Source organism: Bos indicus, chromosome 4 (assembly GCF_029378745.1).
Source record: "Bos indicus isolate NIAB-ARS_2022 breed Sahiwal x Tharparkar chromosome 4, NIAB-ARS_B.indTharparkar_mat_pri_1.0, whole genome shotgun sequence".
Taxonomy (NCBI): Eukaryota; Metazoa; Chordata; class Mammalia; order Artiodactyla; family Bovidae; genus Bos; species Bos indicus.
In genome coordinates this window covers 97,341,065-97,355,543 of record NC_091763.1, presented here as the reverse complement: position 1 = coordinate 97,355,543, position 14,479 = coordinate 97,341,065, and the positions used below count along the sequence as shown (strand labels likewise).

General features: G+C 39.3%; 1 protein-coding gene across 2 annotated transcripts in view; it reads right to left on the bottom strand.

The window, feature by feature from the left end:
* The window catches only part of EXOC4 (exocyst complex component 4), an 806,466-nt gene that overhangs the window by 762,650 nt on the left and 29,337 nt on the right, over positions 1 to 14,479 (bottom strand). For both annotated transcript variants that reach the window (XM_070787321.1, XM_070787322.1), the window contains exon 3: positions 9,361 to 9,555. In XM_070787321.1, the coding sequence (XP_070643422.1) occupies positions 9,361 to 9,555 (195 nt within the window). The remainder of the gene's footprint in view (positions 1 to 9,360; positions 9,556 to 14,479) is intronic.

The following is a 14,479-nucleotide window of genomic DNA, read 5'->3' as shown; positions in this document are numbered from 1 at the left end:
AGGTATGCATCAGTAACGGCAGTACCAGGAGAGAAATGCTGCTTAACAGGACAAGCCTGGGACTACAACTTTTTCTTTTCACCCAGCCTTGTGTGATAGTGGGCTTCCCTGGTGGCTCAGACGGTAAAGCGTCTGCCTGCAATGTGGGAGACCCGGGTTCGATTCCTGGGTCGGGAAGATCCCCTGAGAAGGAAATAGCAATCCACTCCAGCACTCTTGCCTGGAAAATCCCATGGACGGGGGAGCCTGGTAGGCTACCGTCTATGGGGTCACAAGGACACAACTGAGCGACTTCACTTTCACTTTCTTTTGTGTGATAGTGATAACAATCATGCTCCCTACACCACAGATTTGTATATTGCCTTCCATTTCACAAAGTACTTCACATGTACAAAATTTCATTTTTATTCTCACCACCACTTTATAATATAGACAGGTTAAGTATTCCTCTACAGAAGAGGATACTGGAAGAAAGCAAGCAATGCGTTTGTCTAACCTCACAAAACTGATAAATTGTTGGGTCAGGACTAGAATTAAGAAGTTCTGGCTTTTCAACCCATTTTTGGTTTTACTATATACCATGCTGGACATAGCCACCACCTGTCAATAAATGTGGGCCCCAATTTCAATCCATTAAATCCCAGCAATAAGTCAGATAAGAAAGAACGCACAGTAAAGATACAGAAGTCAGAGCACCAAAATGACAGCTCTAAAAAGTTCCAAGTCAGCTCAACTCTGGAGAGCGTCTAATCTACCCAGTAAACAAAACTCACATTGACCAAATAATCAGGCTACAAAATCAGAATAAGAGCCTGATACGCATCAGCTCTATCTGAAAGCTGCACTAGAGGAAAGCAACAAGTAACTTTTAGTCAACCTTCAACATGTCTACATACACATGAATATTGCCACGTGATGTCTGTCTTAACACAAATATTTTATTTCCAGCTACTACTTAGAGCAAGTGTTAAATGAAGTCAAGGACAATTGGTTTTGGTCTGTTTTACAGCATAGGCTATAAACCACATCACTGGTTCCAAACCTGTCCAAACATTGGAATCACTTGGAGAATGCCAACAATTACAGAAGTTACTGTCCCATCCCCAGAGATTTCAAGCCTAGGGTGCAACCTGGGCTTTAGGGTTCCTAAAGGATTCCCTGATGTACAGAGTTTGGGAACCACTGCCCTACAGCCAAGTGAGCCAATTGAAAACTGCTGAACGTGATGAGGTTTAGTGAAACAACACACAGTTTCTATGTGCTTTAAAAGAGGCAAATTAAAAGCAGATACAAAAAGCAAAGCAAAAGAAAAGGGAAGCTACTACAATAAGCCAGTGCCTATCAAACAGTGTGGCTTTTAAAAACCCCAGCCTTCAAAATCAAACATAAATTAAAAGGGCAGGGGTAAATACCCACCCCCCCACACACACACACACAATGGAATATTAAGTAACAGAAAGGAACAAAATTGGGTCATTTGCAGTGATGTGGATGGACCCAGAGTCTGTCATACAGAGGGAAGTCAGAAAGAGAAAACCAAATATTGCATATTCACACATACATATAGGCTCTAGAAACATGGTACAGGCTATTTGCAGGGCAGGAACAGAGACGCAGCTGTGAAGAACGAACATGTGTACAACGGGGCAGAAGGGGAGAGTGAGACAACTGGAGAGAGTAGGACTGAAATATACATATATACACTACCACGTGTGAAGTAGACAGCTAGTGGGAAACAGCTGCATATAGCACAGGGAGCTGAGCCCAGCGCTCAGTCATCACCTAGATGGGCGGGATGGGGGTGGGAGAGGGGGACACGGGAGGCTCAAGACGGAAGGGATACATGCATAGAGCTGATTCACATTGTTGCAGAGCATAAACCATCAAAATACACTCAAGCAGTTATACTCCAATAAAAAATAAAAAATAAAATAAATTAAAAGGTCAATGAGTGAGAAAAATAGTTACTACAAAGCCTGTACTTTTACTTTCCAGGAGAAAAATGCTGCTGCCACAGTAAAACTACTTACTTAATTAGGGATCCAAAAACCAAGGTTATTCATTTACTAACTTTATTTTTAGCTTTTCCTTAATCTTTTTGCCAAGAAAATTAGATGTAGGTGTTTCAATTCAGGGTTCCCAAAGAGAGCTGAAAGCAGCTACGGCTGACCGGCCTATTAAAATATTAATAGCAAACCATACTTCCCCACTCCCAGCCCCTGGATTCCTGGAACTCTGGTGGTACCGATCATGATATGAGATGCTGTTTACTTCCTCATCATCTGTCTCTTTCTACTAGCATGTAAGCTCCTTCAAGGTTAAGGTCACCTTCACAGATCCACGTACCAACAACGGGATTGTCATATTCGTTTGTCCATCTATCAAAACACGTGCCAAATTCTTTGCTGATCAATTATTAGTATAGAATCTTGGCATGAGTTTTTAAGATCAATATTCTACACTAGGAACAGATGGGTTTTAATGGTGGCTATTTCATTATTGACCACGGATACATTTGTTTTTATCATGTTGTACAGAAATCTATATGGGATACTGAAACATTTTGCAGGCACTGAACCACTTCACGTTACATCCAGTAAGTTCTCTAGAATGTTTCAGCTCCTGATAGCCATAGTGCTTTCATCTCAATACCACTTGTAGACTCAGGAGAGAAAAAAACAGTCCTGTGAGATCTCAGAAACTTTCAAGCCACGTAAGGGGATATGCATTTTGGCCCCTTGTGTCTTACTTGTACATTATTTTATAATGGAAGCATGATCACCCCTTGCCTATCCATAAAATGAGAAGAGAGTTATTTGCTAATGACACAGGTTTACTGGCACCAACGGGACCAACTTCACTGGCCCACTGGTCCTGCCATCTAAGCAGTGACAGAAAGAACAACAACTCTAATACTAAAGTCAACGGAAGTCAATACTTTTGATACGCATCCTCTGAAAGTGAACTGGCCTACATCTGACTACAATACCCAACAGATTAACACACCTGGTCACCTAAGACTAGATTTTGCAACAAACTGATCCTGGGTAGCTTACCAACAAATTACACTGTTTACCACTGGACAGTCAGTGGGTACCCATTGAGCATATTCTTGATGTAGGCTTAAGAGGTGACTGATAACACAATCTGGAATTTGTTCACATAAGATCCTGAAAACATGGTCTAGAACTTTGAGGTCTTGGTCATCCAACCATGCATGTGTTAGAGCAGAAAAGATGTGTGTTCTGAGAAAAATTCTCTCTCTGCCTGCAGGGATTCCTTGACCATATAAAATGTGGAGTGGTCTTTCACTCGGGGCAAGAAGAAAAGGAATCAGAATTGCCTAACTTAGTCCCACTTCAACTCTTAGCTCAAAACGAGTCCACCTCAGACTGGTTTTTGACTGTCTAACATGGTAGCGATCACCACATCCTTTCTTACAGTATCAGTAAACAAATTAATTACAAACAGCATTTCTAAGGTCTTACTATGGATACTTGGTGTACTTTACATACATAGCTTACTATTTCTGTTGTTTTTGTTCTGTTTTTTTTGGCCATGAGGCATGTAGGATCTTGGCTCCCTCATCAGGGATCGAACCCACACTGCCTGCAGGGGAAGGTGAAGTCTTAACCACTGAACCGCCAGGGAAGTCCAATAGCTTAATATTTCATTTAATCCTTTCAACAACCCTGAGGGCATTCAATTATTCTCAATTCCAACTTTCAGCTAAGCCAAATTAAATAATTAGCCCCAAGGCAGTCAGCTAGTAAAAGTCAAAGCTGGGATTCAAGCCCAGGTCCACCTGACCCCCAGGAAGCCCCATGCTCACATTCACAGCCTTGAATGTTATCCAACAATTGCAAAGGATCTTGAAAACTAAAAATATGACAAATAGAGTTATTTTTATCATAGGATCTTTGAAAACTATGCAATTAAGTAGCTGTTTTACTCTTTATCCCAAATGTGGGCACAATTTCATAGGGTAAGTGAAATAATTCCACCATACCATTCTCTCAGCAAAGCACTCTGGGACCTCTAAGAAGGCAGCCAACATAAATATGCTATTATAATTATCGTTAACAATCCCTATCTGGCTATACAGCTATAGATTCTTTTTAAAAAGGTGTTATAAATAAAAAAGACAAAATGATCACGATACATTCAAAATCTCTACAATCTCAGGAAGCCTTAGAAATGAAAAAATTATTTTAGTCACAAGCCTTGTGACTGTCAGCTAAAGTGCTTCAAAACTACTCGCACGGGCTTGGTTTCCACTGATTGAATGCAATTATGAATTGACTTCTATAGGTTGATAAATCAGAACTTGTGTAAGTGGTTTTCAAAGCTCATCTGTGCAATTTCAGTTTGATGCAGACTTCCACCCAAAACTCTCCTTAAAAAAAAAAAAATAGTTTGTAAAAATATTAACTATCATGAAATACCTTCCTGGTTGGCTCACGCCACTGGAAAGAAGCTGCTATTCTTATATTAATAATTCTTCCCAGAATTAATCAGTCATTGTACATTAGAACCAGCAGCTGGAGTGTTTTGAGTGATAATGAAACCTGTAACAAGGCATCTTCAGCCGTCTTTTCAAGACAATAAGGGAATTAAAATTTCAATTTAAATGCAGAGGTTTGAAACACGCTTCACTGGCAAAATTACTTCAATTAATGTGAGTGGAATACAAAGGACAGACTGCAGAAATGTGATGCAGCAACCAGAAATTATGTCATTAATGTGCTTGCATCAACCCGGCACAATGACTGCAGAGGTCTAATTTAAACCGTACATATCACAAAGCTACAGGCTACAATATTAATCAAGTCTCTGATTTCAACATGACGGATACAGGCTTCTTGCTGGATCACTTTTAGCTTTTCATAAGCTAAGAGCAGCTGTTTACCTTGAAAGAGGAAACAAAAGGCCAGGCCTATTTGCAGACATCCCCTGTCATGACAATTTAATTATTTTATGCAATACTCGGGTTATCATATCAAAAGAAATAAATATCCCATCTAGAAGCCGCATCTGTAGCCATCAGCCCACTCTGATGGTGAAGCAGGAATTGCAGGAGCTGACACGATCTGTGGGTCACCACTGATTTATTTACTCTGGATTTATTAACCTGAGGAAGGATTAAATTATTGGGCATCTGCACCTGCCTTAAAATGGAAATGCAAAATCTTTTGATAAAAAGATCCAAGGAAATCAGAGGGGTTTGAAAGACTAGACTGTCCTGCCTTCACTTTCTTGTGATGTCTTTTAGCAAAGATTTTCATTTGGACTCTTGAGATGCCTTAAGTAGATTTTACTTCTAAGAGCACATAACCACGGGGAAAAGCAATGTGATTATTTTCTCATATGAAGTCCAATAAAAAAGCAATTATAGACCTTACCATTTTTTCACATACAAAAGGCAAACTGAAGAATATTTCCAACTTTTTAAGCACATCTTAAATCCCACCTCCATGAAATCTTCATTGTATGTTAGGAAATGCTAACCCCCCAGGTCATGCAAAGCAACTACCTTATCTGGAAAATGGAGAGGACATCAGAAACCTCTCTCTCATAAGAGTATTGTAAGAATTCAGTGTCTAAAATGGTACCAGCACATAGTGAGGGCTCAATACATATTAGCTAGTATTATAATTATGCTTTTGTTGTTCATTTAAACACTGTAGAAAGGAAAGGTTAGGAACGAGAGAACTTTGCCATTAAGAAAACAAAAAGATTAACAAAAGCCACAAATCAGAGGGAAAAAGTCAGACCCGAGCTTGTAGAAAGGAAGTGCCCTTTTCTATTTATTGGTAAGACAGTCTTCCACAGAGCTACCCATTTGGCTAATCATCAGTGAACTCTATGTAAAGTGCATTATGCTAAGTACAGGGTAGACAAAAATAGGTAAGACATAGTCCTTGCCCTTAACGACCTACCATACAAACAAAAGCAACTATATTCCTGTGAAATACACGCAGCTTATGGAAATAAATTTACTCATGTTAAGCATTAATACTACAATGAATATATAATAATTCATTTTTTAAAAAATAAGATAAGTATCTAATCACCTAGGGCATTCAGAAACTCGATGAAATTTGAGCCACGTCTTAAAGAATAAATCATCATTTTCCAAGTAGGAAGGATGAAGATTAGGTTTAAAGAAATGTATGGTAAGAGCCACTGCTTTAAAAAGCAACCAGAAGCTGACAATCAGAAGTACAACTAACAAATACATGTAGTGTCGCTGAAGGAGTCCATTACTAAGCATTATTATTATAAAGGACATAAATTGAAACTTTAATAAATGAGAGATAGCCTGTTCACAACATTACAACTGTGAAAGACAATATTACAAAGAAGACACTCTCCTAAATTTAATCAAAATGTCATCATGTTGGGACTTCTCCGGCAGTCCAGCAGTTAAGTTTCCACACTTCCTATGCAAGGGACACGGGGTTCCATCCCTGGTAGCGATCTACAATCCCACATGCTGCAGAGCATGGCCAAAAAGTGTTTTTAAAAGTTCCTCTCATGCTTTTAATGGAACCTGACAAGCGGATACTAAAATTCCTATGGAAGAGTAAAATAACAAACGTGTGAAGATAAACAATAAGTGTGTAAAGAGTAAAATTAAAAAATAAAATGTGTCAAGAATAGCATAGTTCTGAATAGCAAAGTGAGGGAATGTCTTCACCTGCTATCAAGATATATTTTAAAATTATAGTAATTAAAACAGCATGGTTTTGGTGCAGATACAGACAAGACCAACAAAATAGAGAGATCAGAAACAGACCCATGCACATATGCAAACTTGGTATGTGACCAAGGTAGAATTATATACCAGCAGGAAATGAATTCAATAAATGGCTTGAGCCAAGCAGCTATACTGAAGGTAAAATCAGATCTCTAGTTCATGCCATATACATTTTAAGTGGATTAAAGACAACAGTATAAGAAATTCTCTTTGTGACAGTGGGATAAAAAAAAATTTCTCAAAAGAAGTCATATAACAAAGGAAAAAAAGACTGAAAAACATTGTTGAATTAAATTTTAAAACTGTTTAATAAAAGACACCATCAACAAAAAGATACTACCAACTGGGAAAAGATATTTACAATCCATCTAACAAAAAATTAGTATCCAGAGTGAAGAACTACAAACAGACAAAAAGAGGAACTTCTGAGAATTCTCTCACCTTCACTCTTTTCTAGAGGTGACTGCCCTTTCTTCTTAACCAACTCCCCATGTCTCCCATGTCCCTCAATCACATAGTTTTACTTAGAACTGACAATCACAGTATCCAAGGTGACCAATAGATCCTACGCTCATATTTCTGAATTAGAAGATTATTTTCCTCTGCAAAGCTGGAAATTGTAACATAATAGCTTACAAACCTTCTTTTTCCCCAAACACCAAAACTCTGCCCACATGTGGAAGAAAGTCTATAGAAAAAAAAATTTTTTAATGCAGGAAGACCATATAGATGGCCTTCAACATAGATGCCTGTTCTTTTAGCAGACTGGCTACATGGGTAAAGCAATTCTCTTACCTAAGCTAGCTAGAGCTGAATTTCTGCAACTTAGAACTCAGAATTTACAGAAATATCTAATGAGGTCCTTAAGAAAATAAGTTCAAAAAAAATATATGGTATCATTAATTAGCTCTTAAATAAATTAGCCCTTGAGGAATAAAGGCTAGTCCTAAAATCTGAAATCCTAAAATGAACGTAACAGCAAAATAAACATTAACAACCTATTTTTAATATATGGCACTAACTTAAAAACAGGCCCAGTACAAAAAATCATGGTTCAAATAGACGTATATATGCTACACAAATATATATATGTATATATAAGCTTATCCATTCTGACTGCTGAGTCTTGAATATTTAGTACATATATGCCTTCCTGAGTTTCCCAGGTGGCTCAGTGGATAAAGAATCCACCTGCCAATGCAGAAGAGACAGGAGACGTGGGTTCGATCCCTATATTAGGAAGATCCCCTAGAAGAGGACATGGCAACCCACTCCAGTGTTCTTGCCCGGAGAATCTCACGGACAGAGGAGCCTGGCGGGCTACAGTCCATGGGGTCACAAAGAGTTGAATGTGACTGAAGCGCTGGCCTTGCATTGCACGCATGCCATCCTAACATAAACCAACAGTAAAGCTGAGAGGCAAGTAAATTTTTTATTGGACACCATATAGTCATTATTAAGGAAGATGACACTATAAAGATACTATAAAGATATTTTGCCACTCTGAAGAAAAGACCATAATTAACTTCCTTCCACTGTGGAAATTCACTATCACATAACCAGGTTTTAATATATGAGAGAATATCATGGCACATCTCATCTCTTGGTTATCAAGTTTCCTTTAAACCTTAAGACAGACTTCGAGCAAAATTCTTCTTGAAAGTCAGAATGAATTAGAACCACTTAGAGGATTTAACCTGTTTTGCTCCCACTAATTCCTCTCAGTGTTTTGGGTTTTTTTCTTCCCAGAGTTGCAGGCAATCTAATTTGCTGAAACAAAGATAAGGGACCTTCACCTATCGTGGAAAAGAAAATCCAAATACAGTCCATCTGCTTCTGAGAGTTTCTGTCATCCCCAGACAACTGTTAGAAGGATACAGGGGAGTTGGTGTGGGAGGAGGAGGTAGAATAAGCAGCTCCTGTTCAGAGCCACAGGCCCTGGAAGGTTAAGGTTTTTAGGAAGCAAGATTTGTATTTTTTTTAATTTTTTATTCATTATCCTGACTCTCAGCCACGTGTACCACCAGCTGCAACCCTCTCTTGAATTTTCACTTCTAATTCAGAAAGTAGCAGAGAGGACGAAGATACAGGCTAAAGGCTAGTCTGTGGCATACTTCTGCTGGACAAAGTTACTTCCGGAATTATTCCCCTGAAAATTATTTTGTTTCTTATCAACTTAAAGGAAAAAAAAAACAAAAACAAAACACTAAACATTCTTTCACAGAATTTGTGCAACCTACAGTTCAGAAATCTCCAAAAGTTCTCTCTCATGCAGATTTCATTCTTCAAAATGGGGTTCATTAATCATTTTCCTCTGACACTCCAACTAACACCTCTCATCACCATTCGTGACAGGTCCTGGTTTCTCACCATCATACTTCTTGCCATTGTTCCCAAGGCAGACGATGTAAATAACCATAGCCTACCACTGCAAACATTGAAACCAGGAAGAGAACCAGGCAGGCTTCACCTGCAAGGGCTCATGAATGCCCAGAGGGCAGCCTGTCATGTGCTTCGAGAGGGACAGAACTCAGAGGGAACAGAAGGAAGCACTCTTCTATCTGAGCAGAAACACCCAGGAGTGTGGGCTGTGCTCTTACCAGCATGTCGGTGGCACTGAGATAGTGCTTGCTGGCCATGCACTGTTCCAGCTTTTGAGGCACTTGCTTGATATTCTCGATTTCATCCAGCAGGTTCAGAACATGTTTATGTTCAATTCCTTCAATCCACAGCTTCCGAAGCTCATCTCGTTTGCAATGCAATAGCATCTTGCATGAAAGCAGATTCTCTTTCACCTGGAACAGAACAGTTTCCATCTTGGGTCAGTGCAAAGTCTTGCCAGACTAAACCTACAGTGTGGTTTGTATTCTTCACCATTACCGCTGTAACAGTCCGTAGTTCTCACTGCCACCCGTTTTCCTGAGGCTAATCTACATGTGGAATTCTAATCCTGATTAACACACAGATTCACTTGCTTAGGTCTCCACTTCTCTGTATTCTCCTTCCTGTGAGATGAGAGAATTACTCCTAACCAACCTCTGAGTAATCTAGAAAAATATTACTCAGGCTACAAAGCACTCTGAAAATAGGATGTTCCACACCTAAATTAGGATGTCTAAAAGGGAGTGACTAATTTGAGAGACCACACTATTAATCCTTCTCCATTCTTTCTGGCATATTTCCTATTCAGCTGATGAGTCACCTGGCTCATCCTTCAAGGTCTAAAACTTCAGCTGAATTTTATAACCAAGAAACTGGACGTTCATCTCAACTGACTAAAATGAAAGTAAAGTCAGCTTCCAGGAGAGTAGACATATCCGGAGGCACTCATGAAATAACAGAATTAAAACATGCCAAGAATTTTTTGCCATGTATTCTGATTTTTAGATATTAAATAAGACGGTTGCCAGCATTCTCATAGATCTGCCCAGTTTGGCACCAGCATCGGTAAGCAAAGCTTGATAACGAAGGAGGAGAAGAGCAGGGAGGGGTAGACACAGTGTTCAGGATAAGTGTATTTCCACTTCCTACCGTAATTAAAAATTTTTATTTTTATAGCATGATACAGTAAAACTCATGAGCTTTCACAATTTACAGAACTACTTTTATATACTCTTGATATTCTTTTATATGTGTCTTTATTTAAGTTAGAATTTCATATTTGTTTACAGTTTTGGTTTTCTGTTTGACGTACATGAAGGGATATCACTTGAGTTTTAGCAAATGCATACATATCTGCATAATTCAAACCCTCATTAATGTATAGGACATTCCCATCATTCTAGAAAGTCTACCATGTCTGTAACAATTAAAGTATCTTCTTCTACAATATTTAGTGTCGTGGCACTCAGACTCGCTATTTTTTTTGATGAGTATAAAACTAAATTTTAACATCTTTCCAAAAAACATGGAAAATAGGATGAATGAATGCTAAAATGAGAAGGTATCTTGAGACAGTATCTAATCCAATCCTACAACTTAAAGGCAACTTTTATCCTTTTTAAAATCATACTTTTATCAAACTCTCCAATGTAAAAAGAGCCCTAAGTAAGGGCACTCTAATCTCTCCTGATAAGCATAGTAGAATGACTTAGCTTTTGAGGGAGTGATAGACCTCTTTAACAATCTGGCAAAGAAGTTTCTAATGAACCTAATTCTTCCTGCAATCCCAAAGAGATGGCAAATAACCCCTTCTTAGCATAAAATACTAAGAAAAGAGAGAACAGAGAGGAGGGAATAGCAAGGATGGCAAGAAATACTTGGAAACTGACAAGAAGGTGGACGGCATCAAGTGTGGTTTGTTAAGACTGAAAAGGAAGCACCAAGAATTCAAGGTGGAGGGACTTCCCTCGTGGTTCACTGATTGAGACTCAATGCTCCCAGTGCAGGGATTGTGGGTTTGATCTTTGGTTGGGGAACTAAAAGCCTACATGCCACAAAGTGCGGCCAAAAAACTTAGCCAGCAGACCCATAGGTAGCAATTTATCAAAAAAACAAACAAAAAAAAAGTACAGAGCTGAAAGTATTTTGAGTCCTCAAACATCTTCATCAAACCACACAGATGTGTAATTCCCTCCCCTCAACCCTGGCCAAATAGGTTTACAATCTGAAGAAACTGAACTATAAAGAATCTGGACCAGGAAATGTCAGCCACCTGGGAGGAGGGAGGCAGGCACTGAGCAGGAAACAGGAAGATGGGGTCAAACTGGACCCACCAACAAGGAAGGTCCTCAGCCCTCTCTGGACCCTCAACCTCCTTGCTGGGTTGGCTCCAGTAATACTCAGCTTGACTCTGAGCCCCGATACGGGAAACATATGGCTCTCCCCTGGGAAAAACAACCAACTGAAAAGACCTATAAATGGTGACATTTGAAGCTCCAGCAAGGAAACTGTTGGGTCCCTACCCAATCATCACAAGACAAGTCCCACCACATGCTCTGAGCTGTGCAGTACACCTCCCTCCCCCACCCATGGAGCCAGCCAAGGATCACCATACAGTCAAGGAAAGCCTGTAATATGGAAGACAGGTAAAAGAAAAAGGTGCTGAGTGGAGCAGGGAAACAGAAACTAAGGGAGGAAAAAGAAATTTTTGAAATCTATGATGAGTATCCCTTGGGGGGAAAGATATTACATCAATGAAACAAGAATAGGATGGTATTAAAAAAAAAAAACTCAGAGAATGAAAACCAGCTCTTGGAAATTATAAGTATGATAGGAAAAAAAAAATCCAATAAACATTAAAAGAGACTCTTGAAATCTCCAAAGAGTAAGACACAGAAAAACAAAGGAAGGAAAATAGATGAGAAAAGAAAATTGTGTGATTGCTCCAACAGGTCCAAATAAGGATACCAGGGGAAGAAAAATGAGAGGGGAGAAAAAAAAAAAAGATAAAATGTTCCAGAGCAAAAGATACGAATTTTCCAACTGCAAAGGCATGCCAAGTGTTCAAGACAATGGAATGAAAAAAGACCAAAGCCAGGGCACCTTATCCTGACTTGTAAGAACACAAAGATACAGTTCTAAAAGCTTTCAAAGGAAGAAAAAATAAAAAACCCACACAAAGGATTGTAAATCAGAACATATCTCAATAGGAACGTTAAAAGCCACAAGACAAAGGAATAATATTTCTTCAAAATCTTAAGAAGTCTTTCCCAGAAAAACTTTCAATCAAGTGTGAAGAAAAAAATAAAGACACTTTCAGACATGCAAGCTCTCAAAAGGACAGACCTCATTTGTGCTGTATCTCACCAACTACTGAAGGACACACTCCATCAATTCAGAGGAAAACGAGAACATACACAGGATCCAGCAAAGGGGGACACTGACGCAAAACAAACACAAGTGATTCCCCAGTCACTGACTCCAAGGAAAACAACAAAGATACCACACAAACAAAACAGGATGCTGGATGCTGGACGGCTTCACACATTCACGTCATCAGATAAAACAAGCTACGATCACGGCATCCGGTCCCACCACTTCACGGCAAATAGATGGGGAAACAGTGGAAACAGTGTCAGACTTTATTCTGGGGGCTCCAAAATCACTGCAGATGGTGACTGCAACCATGAAACTAAAAGATACTTACTCCTTGGAAGGAAAGTTATGACCAACCTAGATAGCATATTCAAAAGCAGAGACATTACTTTGCCCACAAAGATCCATCTAGTCAAAGCTATGGTTTTTTTTAGTAGTTATGTATGGATGTGAGAGGTGGACTATAAAGAAGGCTGAGCGCCGAAGAATTGATGCTTTTGAACTGTGGTGTTGGAGAAGACTCTTGAGAGTCCCTTGGACTGCAAGGAGAGCCAACCAGTCCATCCTACAGAAGATCAGTCCTGGGTGTTCATTGGAAGGACTGAGGTTGAAGCTGAAACTCCAATACTTTGGCCACCTGATGCAAAGAGCTGACTCATTTGAAAAGACCCTGATGCTAAGAAAGATCGAGGGCAGGAGGAGAAGGGCTGACAGAGGATGAGATGGTTGGATGGCATCATCAACTCAATGGACATGAGTTTGGGTAGATTCCGGGAGTTGGTGATGGACAGGGAGGCCCGGCGTGCTGCAGTTCGTGGGGTCGCAAAGAGTCAGACAGAACTGAGCAACTGAACTGAACTGAATAAAATAAGCACCAGTTATTTAACCAAAAACTAGGATACAACTATACAGAAAGGATGAGGGAAGATGAGGTGAGATGGGTGAACTAAAGTGAGGGGGGGAACCATAACTGGAACCTCATATACAATGTCTTAGAGAAAGAAATGGCTACCCGCTCTGCTATTCTTGGCAGAAGAATTCCACGGACAGATGAGGCTGGTGGGCTACAGGCCGTGGGACCCCAAAGAGTTGCACATGACTGAGCAACTAACACATATAATGTCTAAAATAGAAAAATCCAGAAAAGTAGTATAAGCTTACTACTTAGAAATATAGAAATACAAATATCTGGGGGAAAAAATGAAAGAAATTTCATACTGAAGTATGAAATTAGTTTTATGGTAGGATGAGGTAGGGAAAAGCTGGTTTTTAATCAGTATTTGTGATTTTATTTGACTTTTTAAAACACATTTCTCAAGGCCATTCGTAGATCCCTCTAGGAGTTCTTGGTCCCTGGGTTAAGAACTCTAGCTATTAAATCCATTCTATTTTAAATCTTAGTTGAAATCTATCAAAATCTAATTTCCGATATTCTACTCATATCACCTTGGTTCTATACGTCTCAGCTTTTTCCTCTGTGTGTAATGGTTACTATGGCAACAGTTAAAAATAAATTTTATGTCATACAACACCCAACTAGGCTCTTGATCAAGAGAGTGAGAGATAAACTTACAGTGTTGTCAGTAAAGCTTGGCAAACTCCTTTCTGATTGGAAAAAGACCATTATGGCATTTCATACAGGATATATACAATGTAATCTGCTCACTCCTCATTTTTGCTTACTAAATGGAGGAAAAATAAAAAGGAAGGTAGGATGTGTGGCTGGGTTTGGGGACAGGAGAGATGGCATCAGGCTGTGTGGAAAATGAACATCACCAAAATGATTCCCTAAGTTGAATTTAGCCAAAGATGCAGACATAAGAAGCTACAAGAACTTTTAAAACTAAATTGCCCTGAGGCTTCAGCTTTTTGATCAGAAAGTCACAGTTATCAAGAAATGTTCTTTTAAAACTTGGGGTGATGGGGGGAATACCAGTCAGCAATAAAAGGGAAGAAACATGA